At 32.6% G+C, this 16,777-nt stretch overlaps 1 protein-coding gene across 2 annotated transcripts in view; it reads right to left on the reverse strand.

Moving 5' to 3' along the window:
- Positions 1-16,777, reverse strand: part of LOC145317824 (osmotic avoidance abnormal protein 3-like) — a 39,047-nt gene continuing 22,270 nt past the window's right edge. The window contains exons 16-25 of one of the 2 annotated variants that reach the window (XM_080159095.1): positions 16,731-16,775; positions 16,132-16,282; positions 15,618-15,700; positions 15,324-15,386; positions 14,896-15,030; positions 14,290-14,390; positions 12,774-13,051; positions 2,740-2,839; positions 2,110-2,322; positions 1-1,563 (exon numbers count right to left, since the gene is read on the reverse strand). In XM_080159095.1, the coding sequence (XP_080015221.1) occupies positions 1,364-1,563; positions 2,110-2,322; positions 2,740-2,839; positions 12,774-13,051; positions 14,290-14,390; positions 14,896-15,030; positions 15,324-15,386; positions 15,618-15,700; positions 16,132-16,282; positions 16,731-16,775 (1,369 nt within the window). In that variant the 3' untranslated portion in view covers positions 1-1,363. Of the gene's footprint in view, positions 1,564-2,109; positions 2,323-2,739; positions 2,840-12,773; positions 13,052-13,293; positions 13,497-14,289; positions 14,391-14,895; positions 15,031-15,323; positions 15,387-15,617; positions 15,701-16,131; positions 16,283-16,730; positions 16,776-16,777 lie in introns of both variants that reach the window. The other variant, XM_080159096.1, reaches the window with a different exon arrangement.

The raw sequence follows: 16,777 nt of genomic DNA on the forward strand, positions 1-16,777 counted from the left end.
TTGTATTGTTTGACGTAGTTTTTTATTTGGCACTATTTACCGCTTTGAACGAAAGGATGAACAATTTTAAAATTTGGTACTTTTATATTTATGACGTCATCGTTATAACTGGGAGAGAACCAAATTATGAAATTTTCAGCTACTACAGAATTATTTGAAGCATCAATGAAGAAAGAAATTTGCTAAAAATGCCAAAAAAAATCATGCCTAAATATTTGCATGTATATCACATATCATGTTTTAAAATCAGAATAGTTATTTATCGCATCGTATTATAGACAGCTTTCAGCGGATAGTAAAATAAAAATTATAAGATTAAAACCAGCATTAAAACCAAAGGCACGGTTTAGCAAAACTGGTATTGATTTTATGATTTATATTTTGATATTCGCTTAAAATGTCTGTAATACGATGATTTTTCAAAATGACTGAGAACCGGTTCTAATCCAGCGGATATTAATCGGTTACGGAAAAGGTAATATTATAATTATTGCACCTGGCAGATTATTTTTAACAAAACAAGAAAAATAGTATCGTATTACAGACAGCTTTCCGCGGATCGTAAAATGAAAAATTATTATTTTAACCAGTTGAAGGCCCGGCCTAACAAAACTAGTGTTAATTTATTGATTTTTATTTTAATATTTGTAGATAATTGTCTGTAATACTATTCTTTACATAATTATTCAGTCTAGCTGAAAACCGGTTCTAATCCAGAGGATATTAATCGGTTTCGTAGCCATACTTGAAATAGAAGCAAAGCTGTTCAACAAATAAGTGTAAGGTAGGTCATGAATATTTATTACAATTTACATTTGGCTGAAATCAATATTGTGATTTTTATATGATGAAAAGAATATTTAAAATTAATAGAAAATCAAATGGATAAGCCAAGATTAAGACCAACACGGTAGTACTTTAGAGTGGCATTGCAATTATAAAATCTCATTTAGAATTAATGTGCTGACATGTTATAAAGTAATAGCCAAAATTTTTTCTTGTTCTTAAGATTTCCATTTGAAAAATATTGATAAAAATATTTAAAAGAATCTGATGGCAAAGAAAAAGCAGCTTATTGTGTCTATAAAAAATGACGTCATACAATACAAATGACCAATGATGTGCCAGTTTACATTTTAATTGGCCAATGGTAAAATTTATACTGGCCTCATATTGGTCATTTAAATGTATGACGTCATCTTTTATGGGCATTATTAGCTGCTTCAGTTTAAAAACATAAGATTTATAAAGTACCCATAGTATACAAAAAGTACCCATAGTTTTTAAAAAGTACCTATAGTATTTAAAAAGTACCCATAGTATTTAAAAAGTACCCATAGTATTTAAAAAGTACTTATAGTATTTAAAAAGTACCCATAGTATTCAAAACAGGTACACTCTTCTTGGACTTTATATTAGATTTGCTCAGGCCGCCTCCGGCCCCCACGCCCATACCCGGCAGGGCCTCGAGCCTGGTGGGCTTGCGGATGGGAGCTATATCTCCAGCAGCGTGTATGCTCGAGCTGGAGTATCCGCCCAGTCCGCCGGTACTTCCGCCGTTACCTGAAAAATTGTTACATTAGGATAGATATTTAAAGTAGAGGTTATACCAATTTAAAGCGACTAAACTTTTTGTCCTAAAATTATTGGACAGTTTTTTTTAAAATCTTGATTAGTTTGTAAAAGCCAGTATTTTCGACCAGAGCTGGATCTTTAAATCATTTTTGTGGTGAGCCAGATCGGGGTGCGCCGAATTTCAGCCAATCACAGCGCGGCATTTCATAAAATGCTGTGCTTTCATTGGTGGAAAGTTGGCAACCCCGATCTGGCTCACCACTAAAATGATTTAAAGATCCAGCTAAGTACTTTCTATCTACATGAGTTTGTTTTTTATAATTTAGGATAAGGTTTTTGAGTTGTGACTGATTTAGTTCTCCTTTTTAGGGAATCTTCACATATTTCCGGATTATTTTTAGACTATTCTATTTTAAGATTTAAGCTTTTAAATGGTTTTAGGCTATTTTTCTGCTATATTCAAAAACAATTGAATACAGAGGCTCTAGATAATAGGAACGCATCCGCTAATTTAAACTAAGTTCAGAAACTTACTTAACCACGTGGGGTTAGAAGAAGTCTGCCCCCAGTTCCTGTAGTCATTGCTCCCCATGCCCCCCATCCCGGCTCCGGACAACTTGCCCCCCGTGCTCACGTACGAGTTGTTGAGGCCCACAGTGTTGAGCCCGGAGTTGAATGAGGTGGCCAGGGTGGAGTTTAGCAGGGCGGCGGACGAGGTGCTCCCGCTGTACAGGTTCGATCTTGAGGCTGAATAATTTTAAATTAGAATGAGATAATGAGACAATAATTATGTATTTAGAGGCCTCTAGGGGTACATGAAATGTTTTCTTTTCAATCTATGGTAAGATCAGCTTTATATATTTTTGGATTTCTCTTGGAAGGGTGGTGATACGCTATAAACCTTTCCAGGACCTTTGAGAAGCCACACTATAAAAGGGGAACCAAATCAGTTCGGCGGTAAGCGAGATCCTTACACCAGATTATCATGTACTCTAATAAACGATCCCCCTAACCAATCCCTTTACCCCATCCCCTCCCACCTTATTGTATGAATGAACTGACCATTAAATGATGTCAATGTTAGCAACCTAAATATAAGACAATTTTTCCCCTATCATAATATCCACGTATATTCTTTATCCATTGTGTATTAAATTTACTCACATGAAGTTTTGTCCATCTGTGCCTGCGCCATCAACCTGTTGGCTCGTTTTGGCTTGAAATAATTTCCAGCTATATCCTCTTCCTCACTCTTGGCTAGCTTCTGCAACAAAAATGTTCTTGAGTATTTATGAGTGTTTTCATTTAATTTAACAAAAGCATATTGTTTAATTTAACCCATTTACCATTGACAGAAATTAATAATCAATAACTTATCAGATTTTTAAGGCATAATTTGTTAAAAACAGCTATTTTTTTTTTAGAGTACAAAACTCCTCAAGCAAATGAATGATAAAAAAAAAGTATTTATGGTGCTTAAAAAGATTAAACAAGACAGAACAAAGTGCAATTACAGAGAAATATTTCGAATATGGCGTCGAAGCCGATTAATATCCGCTGGATTTGTACCGGTTCTCAGCCATACTAAAAAATCATGTAAAGCATCGTATTACAGACAATTTTTTCACGAATATTAAAATAAATTCATAAAATTAATACTAGTTTTGCTAGTACTGGCTTTCGGCCCCTCGGGACTAACAAAACTTGTTTTAAATTTACATTCTAATATAGGTGGAAAGCTGTTCATAATATGATACGATAAATAACTATTCCAACATGCAATGTACAAAATGTTTATTTAAGATAAATTAATAAAAACATGTCTATTGAATATTTTTAAGAACATGCATATCTGAAATTAATATTTTTTGTACTTTTTTTCTCATGCAATACATATGTAATGTAATTATACTGTACAATATATAAAAGTATTAATAGAAAAAATTATATTATTACATGCGTTTAATATTTTTGTGCACTCTTATATGATTTTTATGAGATTTAGCATTATTTAGAAAGCGTAGACTGGATATAGCATATACGTGGATATTATGACAGGGGAAAAATTGTCATAAATTTAGGTCGCTAACAATAACATGGACATCACTTATTATTCATCCAGTTGGAGGGGAGGGAATGTGGTAAAGAGGGTGGATGGGGGATCGTTATTTTAGCCAGCTACAAATTTCACCTTATTATAGTACATGATAATCTAGTGTAAGATCCAAGTGATAATAAATCCATTAAGCATAGCAAGTCTATTTTATTGTTAGAAGTTATCTATTTGCATTTACACTTTACGTTATATTATTAGTTAATGAAGCGATGGAAAGTGTCATGTGTGCGTCATAAAAAGGATGAGAGGAGAAGTGGGAAAGAAAACCCCAAAAAAGAGATGAATTAAAACGTATTTTTATGACGTCACACGTGACACTTTCCAGTGCTTCCTAGTTAATGGCAATCATCACTTTATCAGAATACATGAAAATCTAGTGCAACATCCAAGTAATAATATATCGATTATAGCACATTTACAACACATAAACGAGAAAACAAACATGATTTGTATAGTAGCTTTTCTACAATCAATATATTATTATTACTTGGATGTTGCACCAGATTTTCATGTGCTCTGCTAAAGTTATATATGCTAGCAGCTGGCTAAAAAAATGATTCACCTTTCCACTCTCCTCCTGCAGCATGAACGAACTAACCAATAAAGGAGTTCCATGTTAGCAAGCTAATTTGACGACAAATTTTCCCCCCGTCATAATATCTACGTATATTCTTTAACAATTAATGTACAATATACATAAGCATTAAGAGAAAAATTATATTTTCACATGCATAAAATATTTTTGTGTGATTTTTATATAGAATTTATGAAGAGGAGATGGGTTAAAGAGATTGGATGGGGGGTATTGCTATTTTAGCCAGCTGCGAGTGTTACTAAATCAGAGGTCATGGAATTTACCAATGTCAAATATCGTTGACTTAGTAATTAAGCTTTTAATGTGTTTGCCATTTAATATTATTGTATAATTATTAAATAAATGCATTTTAATTACCAATCAAGAGTATTTACTTTTCTACCAAATAGAAAAGGTTGTTAACTTTAGCACGGTGTGTGGCTATAACAACTAAATCATTATTAGCATTTTGTCGATACTACCATAAACTTTCAAGATAACTCAGCTGCTGCTAGCTACCAATAAGTCGACATTTTAAAGCTTTATAATCGAGCTGCATCTCTATAACCATAATTATAATATGGTAATCCGTCCGTTCAGTGGTGCACCTTAGCAGAGTTTATATCTGCGGCTTGTGCGCGACTACGCGCGGCTGCTAACTCATGTAGAAAGCCATGTTTGAGGCTAGTCAAGTTACTATATGATTTGGTATTTTTCAGTATGGCTTCGAAACAGATTAATATCCACTGGATTAAAACCGGTTTTCAGCTATAATGAAAATCATGTACAGCATCGTATTACAGATGATTTTGCACGAATATTAAAATCTAATTATCAATTTTGTTGGCCAAGGTCTTTAGCCCCTTGGAGCTAACAAAACTGATTTTAACCTTATAATTTTTCATTTTAATATCTGCGAAAAGTTGTCTATAATACGATGCTATAAAAACTATTCCCTATTGTTCTAACACCCGGACCTGTATATATCGAACCATCAAATTAATTATTAATTCTTAATCCTTTATATTGAGAAGGTCAGTTGAATATTGTTTTCCGATTTTGTACTTATCACCCTCATCCTATATCAATATTTACTACTAGCTAAAAAAGCTTCAAACTTCCGAAAAAAAGGAACAATGTATAATAAGTCGTCTTATTATTTATTTTTCAATTAATGATGATGTAGCTGAAAATAGCTTTTGCAATAGTTGGGTTATTTGTCGTACAACTTCGGAAATTAGGGAACAAATGAGAAATCAATTTTCAGTTGATTATTGAGGAAGTTATTATAAATAGTCAATGAAAGGTAAATTAAATAATATAATTATTTTCATATTCCATGGACTTTAATTGAAAAAAAAGGAATAATAAACATAATTTTATATGAATTATAGTAAGTTGATGTTTCATAGTTTCATTAAAAGAATAGTTATTAATCGCATCGTATTATAGACAGCTTTCCGCGGATATATCAAAATTAAGAATCATAAAATTAAAACCAATTTTTTAGCCCCGAGGTTCAGGCTAACAAAAAGTGTATTAATTATTAATAAAATTGTCTGTAATACGATGCTATACAGGATTTTTCTATATGACAGAACAAATATACAAGGATTTACAAAAGTAAGACACAAGCAAAGCCCAAGAAAAATCGATGGACAAACGGACAAAGTGAGCTATATAATATATGTTCAGTGGTCATAAAGGGAGAGAAAAAGAAAAACAAGAGAAGGAAAAGACAAATATTCACGCAACCTTTACATATAAATAAAATAATTTGTAGCTTGACCGACAGACATACGGAACAAGTAAGTTGTATACTTGATCGGATCCTATTTGGTAGGATGCATATCCAATAAAAACAGCAGTGTATCTTATATAGCAGCTGCGAAAGACGTATTTCTCCAATATTCTCTTCGTTCTTTGACTGTGTATCGTTAGACGTATAACGTTGTCAGGTGATGTTTTAAATATTTGCCTTTTTAATTACGTAAGAGTAGGAGGAATGCTTTGACCCAAACCAAGCAAACTATGGACTAGTAGGACTTTCAGACAATGGTTTTGCAATCAAACGTCTATAATAAGTAAGTTGTTAGGTACAAATTTTGCCTTCGACAATACTTTGTGATTAGAATGGTAAAATGCAAATTATTTTTTTTTATGAAATGATCCATTTATCAAATAAATTGTTTTTAATACATAGCATTTTAATTTCCAGTATGGCTTCGAAACAGAATAATATCTGCTGGATACCAACCGGTTAAAATCAAGTGTAGCATCGTATTACAGACAATTTTCCACAAATATTAAAATAAAAATGATAAAATTGATACCAGAGGTGGATTCTTAAAAAAATGCCCCACTAATCGCTTAGTGGGGCAAAATTGTTTTCGTGAAAAATCCACCAAATCACATTAAAAATCTACAAAAATTAAACAAAATCTTAGAAGGGTTATTAACATAAGATTTTATTTAATTTTTGTAGATTTTTAATGTGATTTTGGTGGAATTTTCAAGAAAACAATTTTGCCCCACTAAGCGATTAGTAGGGCAAATTTTTTTTTAAAGAATCCACCTCAGTTTTTAGCCCAGGCCTTCGGACCTCTGGGGCTAACAAAAATAGTTTTAATCTTCATAAGTTTTCATTTCAATATCCACGGAAAGCTGTCTATAAATTAGGTGCGATACATAAATTTTCTAGAGCGTTACAAAAACATGCATTTTTTATTCATAGATTAAAGATTTTTGATGAAGAAATAAATATGATAAAACTCATGATATTTCAGATAAAAATTTTCCATGATAAGTTTTATTTGATGCATATGTTACATGATTTATCAGGTCTTTATCTGGATAGGTAGATAAGTAACCTTCAAATTTGTCATGAAATCCTTTCTTTCTTTATCACAGACATACAAAAACGGACACACACACACACATCTTTCACTCACCCACACACACACTTACAAGAACACACACACGCATACACACAGACATATAAAAATGAACACACATCTCTCACTCACCCACACAAACACACACACTTACAAGAACACACACACGCACACACACACACTTACAAGAACACACACACACGCACACACCCACACAAACACACACACACACTTACAAGAACACACACACGCATACACACAGACATATAAAAATGAACACACATCTCTCACTCATCCACACAAACACACACACACTTACAAGAACACACACACGCATACACACACACTTACAAGAACACACACACGCATACACACACACTTACAAGAACACACACACGCATACACACACACTTACAAGAACACACACATGCATACACAGAGACATTTGGTAAGTTTTATAGTTGCTTGTAATATTATCATTTAAAGGATATTTTCATGGTATTGTTAAAAGCGAAGCTTTTCTATAATTAGGGTCCGTCCGTCCGTCCGTCCGTCCGTCCGTCCGTCCGTCCTTCCGTCCGTCCGTCCGTCACGGATAGCTTTTTGCGTTAATTTAGACATGTTCGAATTGTCCTATCGATTTCAAATTTTGCATGGTGATTCCTTTAGTAGTTAGGTACGATTTAGAAAGCGTAGCAACTCTATAATCATTACCAAAATGTCCGTACGTTCATTTTAAACATGTTGTTTTTTTACTTTTTTTAAATAGCTTTTTTCGTTAATTTAGGCATGTTAGAATTGTCCTATCGATTTCAAATTTTGGATGGTGATTCCTGTAATAGTTAGGTACGAGTTAGAAAGCGTAGCAACTCTATAAACATTACCAGAATGTCCGTACGTCCATTTTAAACAAGTTAATTTTTTTTAACTTTTTTAATAAAAATTTTTTATGTGATAAAAACATCCGATTGATCTGATTTTTTGATTACTGATTCCTATTACAATAAGGTACAATATTATGAGCGAAGCATCTCTATAATAAAGTATTAAAAATGTCAGTATGTCCTTAAACAGAATTCTGTATTTAAGAAGTTTTGCAACAAATTTACGTAGAATTTTGTCAAACCTTATATTTTCATATTTTGTATATTCAGTTCTGACACTCAACAAAAGTTAATGTTCGTCTGTCATATCGTTTCTGAGCTTCGCTTTTATGGATGTTGTCATCCTTGTTTTTTTGTAGCGTAGCAATGAATGTACATAGAATAGACGTGGATATATTGACAGGGGAAAATTAGTCGTCAATTTAGCAATATGGACCTCATTTTTTGGCCAGTTCGGTCATCCAGTAGGAGGGTAGGGGATGGGGTAAAGAAGCCGGTTATCATTATTTTAGCCCGCCATAAGTTTCACTTATTAGAGTACATGAAAATCTAGTGTAGATCCAAGTAATAATAATTCCATTAGAGTTTCGTACAATAATTATAGCGTAGCAACCAAAATTATCTTCTAGTGTCTTATCCATGAACCCCTGCATCTAAAATCAATAAAATCCATGAAAAGTTCAACAAAATGTTAAAATATCCTACATAGTATTTTAATCCTTAACAAAATAAAATTAATGTTTTAAAAAAAAACTAATTTGTCAAAAATATTTTTTTTAATTTAGTACAATTACATCCATAAAATATAAATTATTGAATAAGAAGATTTACGTAAAGATAATTAATAGTTATTTCTCGTATCGTATTATAAACGGCTTTCCGCGGATATAGAATGTACAATTATAAGATTAAAACTAGTTTTTTTAGCCCCGTGGTGCCGAAGGCACCGGCTAAAAAAACTAGTTTTAATCTTATGATTGTACATTTCTATATTCGTAGAAAACTGGATATAATACGATGCTAGACATAGTTTTTTCGTATTCATGAGAACCGGTTCCTATCCACCGGATTCAAATGAATACGAGAAATTAAATTATAATCTTGTATTGCTGTTACTGAGCTTCAAGTTTCAACCTCAATAAACATTAGTAAGTGGAAGTAATATACGCATATTCTATATCCGAAGTGTACATAAAAATAAAGTGCAAGTATTTAATTGCGATCAAAATTATATTGTTCAATTTAAGTTCAAATTAAAAGAAAAAAGAAAAAACATATAAAGTAGAATATGGCGCTTTAAATATTTTTTTGACCGATAAACAAGTACAGCCCTTGAAGAATACATAAGTTTGAAAAACTAGCCCAGATACTTCAAGATGTAATTATCGTGTGTATTTGATTACAATTGCCTTTTATTTAAACTAGAAATCTATATGTTTATTTGATATCAACAAAGCATTTGATAGTTGTTTTCACTTCTAAATATCTATAATACAAAGTAGAACGATGTCTGTCTGTTTGTTTGTTTGTTTGTCTGTCTGTCTGTTTGTAGCGAAGGATCTCGCTAACTGCTGAACCGATCGGGTTCTCCTTAACAGGGTAGATTCTCATATGTCCCTGGAAGGTTTATAACTATTTTGGGGGAGGGTACCACCACCCTCCCTAGAGAAATTAAATTTTTTTAAAATTTCTCAATTTTAGAAAGAGAGTTCAACGAAAAACAAACATCAAACGTAAATTTTTTTTACTTTTTCTTTTAAAATCTAAAATAAGAAATTGAATTACTAAATTCGACTCTCTCCTCCTCAAGTGCCCCTAGAGGCCTCTAGGGGCGTAGCTGCTAGTACCTTATAATTTACTAGCGGATTCGCCCCTAGCCTCTAGGGGCTTTTCCCAAAGAAATAATTTTAAAAAAAGTACTACTTGTGCTCCTCATAGTCTAATGTGTTCCCAAGAAAAATATTTTTTTTTTTGGGGGGGGGGAATTTTTATTTTTTTGTGGGGGGGGGGTAGGGGTGTCCCACCGCCCAAGAAAATAGCTTAAAACCACCACAAGACCAATAGGTATATACACTGAAGAGTAGAATCCAATCGGTTCAGTGGTTACCGATATCTTAAGGGACAGACAAACATCGTTCTACTTTGTATTATAGATGGTGTTACTATTCCCGGAAAGCTGTCCATGATACGATGCGATAAATAACTATTCAATCATATGACAGGAGAGTAAAATTTCCAATTTTTCAGTGTTCAATTTTTGTATGTTTTACGTATTAACAGTGCATTGTACATTGTACATATGAAAGTTTAAGTACAAAGGCTTTTAAAGTATTGGAGAAATTTTTTTTCTATTTTGAGTTGTTTTCATGCTCAATCAACCTTCAAATCATGATTTTTTTTACATAGAACACAAACTTAAATTAAATCATTTTTTTACTTTATAGACTTTAGACTTTATCCATGAAGCTCATTATTAAAGAATACAAAACAAAAATACTAGATTTTGATATCTTAAATACACAGACCATAGTTTCGTCTAAAAGCTAACATATTCAGATAATTTGGTCTGTCATATGTAAAATAATATAAGTAGTAAGGATTTTTTGTCTAAAGCTTAAGATTTTTATAACTACTAACCCTTTTGTTTCTTTATTTTAGGGAAGCATCACATAGGTCCTGGGATGGTTTTAGGCTAATTTGTATTTATATTCAAGTCTTGAATTGGTTTTAGGCTATTTTTCCCTTCCCTTTATTTTCATTATACATCTATTAAAGTTAAAATTTTCATTTTTTTAAGTTTATTATTTTAACGAAATAAAAACTATATTTTGAACTTTTAAAGAGGAAAAAATGGAAACGCGACTAAAGCATTTATTTTGGCACCCTTAATGAGAGAACTAATAATCGATATATTATTACTTGGATGTTGCAACAGATTTTCATGTACTCTGATCCACCCGCTTTACCTTATCCCCTCCTCTGATAAACGAATTGACCAATATATGACATCCATATTAGCAAGCTAAATTGAAGACTAGTTTTCCCCTGTCAATATATCCACATATATACTAAATCCATTAAACTAATTTTATTTAAAAATCGATACTAAGGCCTTAATAATTCATGTTTGACTCACCAAAAGGAAACATTAGCTGTCTCAACTAGACATGATTTTATATATAAAACAATAATCTATCATTTTTTGTTTTATTTGTGTAAGAATGAACATTTTTTAAAAACTATTTGTTTAATGGTGAGAATGTTTTTAGTATAAATTATTTTCAGCATTTGTAGTAAAATGAATTTTTGTCAGTAAAAATCGTTTACAAACTTTGGTTCTAAACAATCTTTAGTATTTATGTGTAATTTTTTTTACAAAATAAATAAATTAGTAAAAAAAACTCAGTAAAAATCAATTTAATGACATGACAGCATATTAAAAGCTAGTGCAAAACCTTTGATTTGACTGTAATAAAAATAAATGACTAATTTGTTTATGTTTCTGTCGAAACCAGTGAAGAGGATCCAAATAGAATGAAACATTTCATACTATTTTGAAGTGCATTTGTTAATATTCAACAGGAGCAAACTAACATGCAAAGCTGAGGCATTAAATGAGACTGAAATTTTATTTATTAATTCCATAATAAAAAATATGTATAAAATTTCCTTACAATTAGGGAAAGCTTTCAGTAATATGATTTCATAAATATAAAATCCTTAGGTGTCTAGGAGAAAATTCAGGTAAGATTTATCTCAGTATTTTTTTGTGCTAACCTTACATCCTGCAATAGAAAGCCCTTGTTTTTGTATGGAAAAACTAAAGCTCTGTGTGAAAAATACTTGAGTCATTGCTTTTCTGTTCCTAATTTATTTTATGTTTGAAACCTAAAAATATACAAAATTGTATTTTGAATATTATAACATAAATGGTATAGTATAAATGTATGAAATAATCTTCTTAAAAGCTTTCCACAGAGGTAAGATAAAATTTTGTGCAACATATAGTTACAGAGATAATAATTGAAACATAAGTTTAGTTTCATTTACCAAGACTTTATTTTTGCAGGGTTGAAACAAACACTAATAACAGCAGACTTTATTATTCTGGATATAAAGCTTTTAGTTCAATAAAAAACACTTAATGACTACACATGCTTTTCAACATCTTAAAAATCTTTAAAAAATTTAGTTGAATTCTTTAATATATAATTGAAAACAAAAAAAATTTGTCAAAAAAAAAATATAACAAATAAAGCATGCAACAACAATATATTCAGCAACAGCAGTTGATGTATGATGATATTCCTTGGTTTCTATAGCCATGCCCAAAAAGTTTTCTTCGTAAAAAGTTCCAATTGCTGTAACCTCTTGAACTTACTTGATTGATTGCCTATGTCCATGACTTAGAAAGCAGAGAAGGAAACAACTAGACATGTAAAAATTGCAATGTACATTTTCATGCACAGTGGGCCAGCAGCGGTTTTGAAAAATTGGCAGAAATTGTGCATAATGCCATAGAATTATGATGAGGCCTTAATAGTATTTTCATTTTAAAATATTTTCAACAATTTAAATAAAGATATTACTTATTCTTCAATAAGCTGTATTCTAGGGCCTCAACATGTAAAATGTAAAAAAGTGACCCAAAGTGCAATCAAGTGTTGGACTTTTTTATAATTAAGTGAGACAGTGAAAATATAAATGGATGTTATACATCTGGTCTAAACCTGGGCTAGTCTAATCTCCTCATCATCTGTTTCCTCCGAGTCTCCGCTACCAGCAGTAGTGCCGGATGCATTCAACGATGGTGATGACATCTGCACCACATTGCCTGTCAGTTTTGTGGCAGACCTTGGCTTAACCGCAGGAATACCATCATATCTAGCACTGCTGTTGCTGCCATTATTGTTGCTGCTGACCTCATGCTCAGCAGCTGCAGCAGAGGCAAGCAACAAAGAAGCAGTGTTGCCACTGCCAGTCCTGCGGCTGCCATTCAAGAGATCACCTGAATGTACATGCCACATTAAAATCTAAGATTATTCATCAATTTGTTCTGTAAAATACTGGTTTTAAGGTACATGCAGTTTAGCTGTATAATGACTTAAATACTGAGAATTATCAAATTCGGTTTATTTTAATTCGAAAAAGAAAAATTCTGATATTTCGATATTTGATAATTCAACAATATTGACGGCACCCAAACCCTGGAAAACCCAGAATAGGCCAGAGCACAGATGTAGTGCAAACCTTAACAAGATGTGAGGCCGCCTCGTCTCCAGAATCATCATCGAATATTTGCAGCCGGCCCGGCGCCGTGCGAGACAGTCCTTGCCCAGGCTCCACGCGGCTGACCCGGCCCGACCCTGAGTCTGTGGAGGAAATGCCCATACTGTCCGGGTACAGCAGGCCGTTCCCGTTGCTCACACTACCTGAGAGGCCTCCCATGGGACCTTGTCCAACACAATTATACATTATTCATTTTTATACAAAAACAAATATGGAATTTTTACCCATACTTTATTCATCAAATAAGAAGTCAAATAATATTTAATTATATTTCAGGGCTCGGCAGCCGCGCGTCAGCCGCCTTTAAGCCTTAGCGAATTCAAACCTTTTACAATTTTAAAAAATAAGCTGGAAGTCTAAACCTGACCCAAATATGACAATCTCTTTTGAAAAATTTCAAAGAAACCAAAATGATTTAAATTTGAGCCTTAGTCGCTGCTGACGCGAGACTGCCGAGCGCGGATTAAAAATTAAAGATATTATGTAATCATAGGAATAACCTCTTTAAACTAAGTAATTTATTACTTTATTTCTATTGTTTTCTATTGAATTGTAAAATCAATGTCAACCATATATATTGTTTTGAAAAAAAAGTATGTCATAGCTGACATTTTTTCAAGATAGGAGCTATATAATCAAAGATATAATTTATGGGATATAAAGGGATAAGACAATAATCGATAAAATGTTATACATCCCCTTTCCCCAATGATGATACACAAAATTACCCCTTATTTAGATTATAATTACTTCTACTTTATGAACCAACCAATAACAATTCAATGAAAGTCCCCAAAGTTGTTGAGCCAACAAAGAAGAAAACGTTGTCATAAAACTTCGGGGACCGGTGTTGTAAGCAACCGGAAGTCCTTGCATAATTTTAAGCATTAAACTTTTCAGGGAAGTAATTTATCATCCATTGTCCTAACCCTTTCACAGAAATACTTTGTCTCCTACCTGCTGGGGGTAGCTTGGTTTTGTGTATGACGAGCTCTGGGACATACCAGGACTCGAGCTCGTCATTCCAGCTGGCCTCAGATTTTATCTTGTCAATATTGCTAAAAATAAGATAATAATTCAACAGTTTCTAGCAGAAAAAAATTAACTTAGAACTTAAAGACAAAGCTAAAACATTTCATTCAGACTAATTAACTTTATTACAACCCATTTAAACTTTTATAAGGATGACATTATCCATAAAAACGAAGCAGATAAACAGAACAATAATGTGTAAGTCTAAACAAAACTGTACATAAATTTGTTGCGAAATTGCGTAAATACATGATACTGTATAAGGATATACTTTCATTTTTGGGATTTAATTATAGAGATGTTTCGTTTATAACTTTGTACCTTGTTGAATAGGAATCAGTAATTTAAAAATCAGATGAATAGGATAATTATAACAAATTAAAAATTGTTGTTGGAAGGGTTAAAAAAAGTTAACTGTTAAGGACCATTGATCAATTAAAATGTATACTGGCCTGACATTGTTCAATTAAAATGTTTACTGGCCTGACATTGGTAATTTTGTCTGTGTATTGGCCTATCATTCACTCTTACCTATAGTTACAATCCTTCCTAAGTGTTGGTTGCACCTTGTCCAGAATAGTTTGTAGGAGTAGGAGCTGTTGGTCCTGTTTCCTGATGGTATCCAGGTAATCCTGCCGGTCCTTCTCAAACTCGCTGTGCAGGTCACTGAAACGTTCACATGTGTCATATATTTTGAATTAGTTATTTTCCAGTTTGGCTTCGAACTGATAAATATCCGCTGGATTAGAACCAGTTCTCAGCCATACTGAAAAATTATGTTTAGGCTAGTATCACTGACAATTTTACACCAATATCAAAATAAAAATCATAAAATAATACCAGTTTTGTTAGTCCGAGCCTGAGACCCCTTGGGGCTAACAAAACTGGTTTTAACCATATATTTTTTATTTTAATATCCTCTTAAAACTGTATATAATACGATGCGATAATTATATTACCTTATTTCACTATTGAGTCCTTTGACCCTCTGTTTCATCCGCTTCAGTGCCGCCGTTTTCTCACTAAAATTAAATAGTTAGGAAAACCTTATAGAAAGAAAAATGTTTTTTTTTCAGGAATAATCCGTGGATCCGTGTATATATCCTAATTCTTTTATAAAGAAAGGATATAATTTTAAGAAATATGTCAAATATGTAACATCTAAAAGTAGCATGATTTCAGTCTGTCTGAATGTCCAGTAGTCAAGAAACAAAAAGTAAAAACACTAGGACGAAAAAGGATTAATATCCTACCTAAGTTCAGTTTGAATATCATCATAAACTTTGACAAGCACGCCATCTTCCCCGTCAACATGACCCAGGGCTTCACCAAGAACCTTAACAACAATTGTGTTAAGTGTAACGAAGCTGCTTTATAAGTACCTAGCGGCTACACCTCTAGAGGCATCTAGTGACAATTGGGTTAGGTGGAAATCGACCCCCCATCCCTAACTTTAAATTTAAGTTTTCGAAAATGTAAAAAAAATTATATTGGGAGTTTGACACTTTAACGGACCTATATCATTACAATGGTTAGCGAGATCCTTCGGTAGTTCAATGGTAGTATAAATTTAAATGTATAGATGTATATTCCAGGCAGCTATCTGCCTCATTTTGCAAGACTCCTGATCTAGCAGACGAAAAAATATAATTAAACTTTTCTTTCTCAATTTAGCTATTGTATTGCTTGAATGTTGGTAATTATTTTCGGCTTCCAATTTTGTATACTTGAAGTATAGTTATTTTTAAAACAATTATGTTTCCTCACCTTTAATCGTTTCTCCGCAGCCTTCTTTTTATTGAGCCTGCGCTCCTTGAGGTCCTTGTCTCCGGCCCTCTTGCCACCTTCAAGCATGGCCTCCTGCAGCTTTCTCAACTTCTCCATGGCCTTGATCTGCTCCTCGTTCCGAACATTATCTCTATATGTATACAAATACATGATAGGCATGCCATTGGTAAAATAGTCTGTGTATTGGTCTTTCATTGGTCATTTGTATTTTATGACGTCATTTTTTAAAGGCAATATGGACAGCTTCCATTAATTTTTTTAAAAAGCATTTCTGTTTTTTCCCATTATAAAGAAAAAGATAATTTTATACTCTTATTAATTATCGGCTGCGCAACAAATCTAAATTGATGTACATCCCAAATGATGATATCCAAAATTAACCCTTCTGTTGATTAAAATTAGTAGTTTAAACGTTTGGACACTCAACTTAATGAACCAACAATTCAAAATTCATAAAAGCCCCCAAAGTTGTTAAGCCAACGAATAAGAAAACGTTATTAAAACACTTTGGGGACCAGTGTGATAAAGAGCCCATTGCTCCCTTAATATGGTAGACAATAATAACTAATAGAACTTACTTTTTCTCTTCATCATCTTCTTCAAAGCCTTCATTTTCATAGCTCCT

This window comes from Acartia tonsa, chromosome 4 (genome assembly GCF_053477335.1).
Source record: "Acartia tonsa isolate MP-2025a chromosome 4, ASM5347733v1, whole genome shotgun sequence".
NCBI classification, from domain to species: Eukaryota; Metazoa; Arthropoda; class Copepoda; order Calanoida; family Acartiidae; genus Acartia; species Acartia tonsa.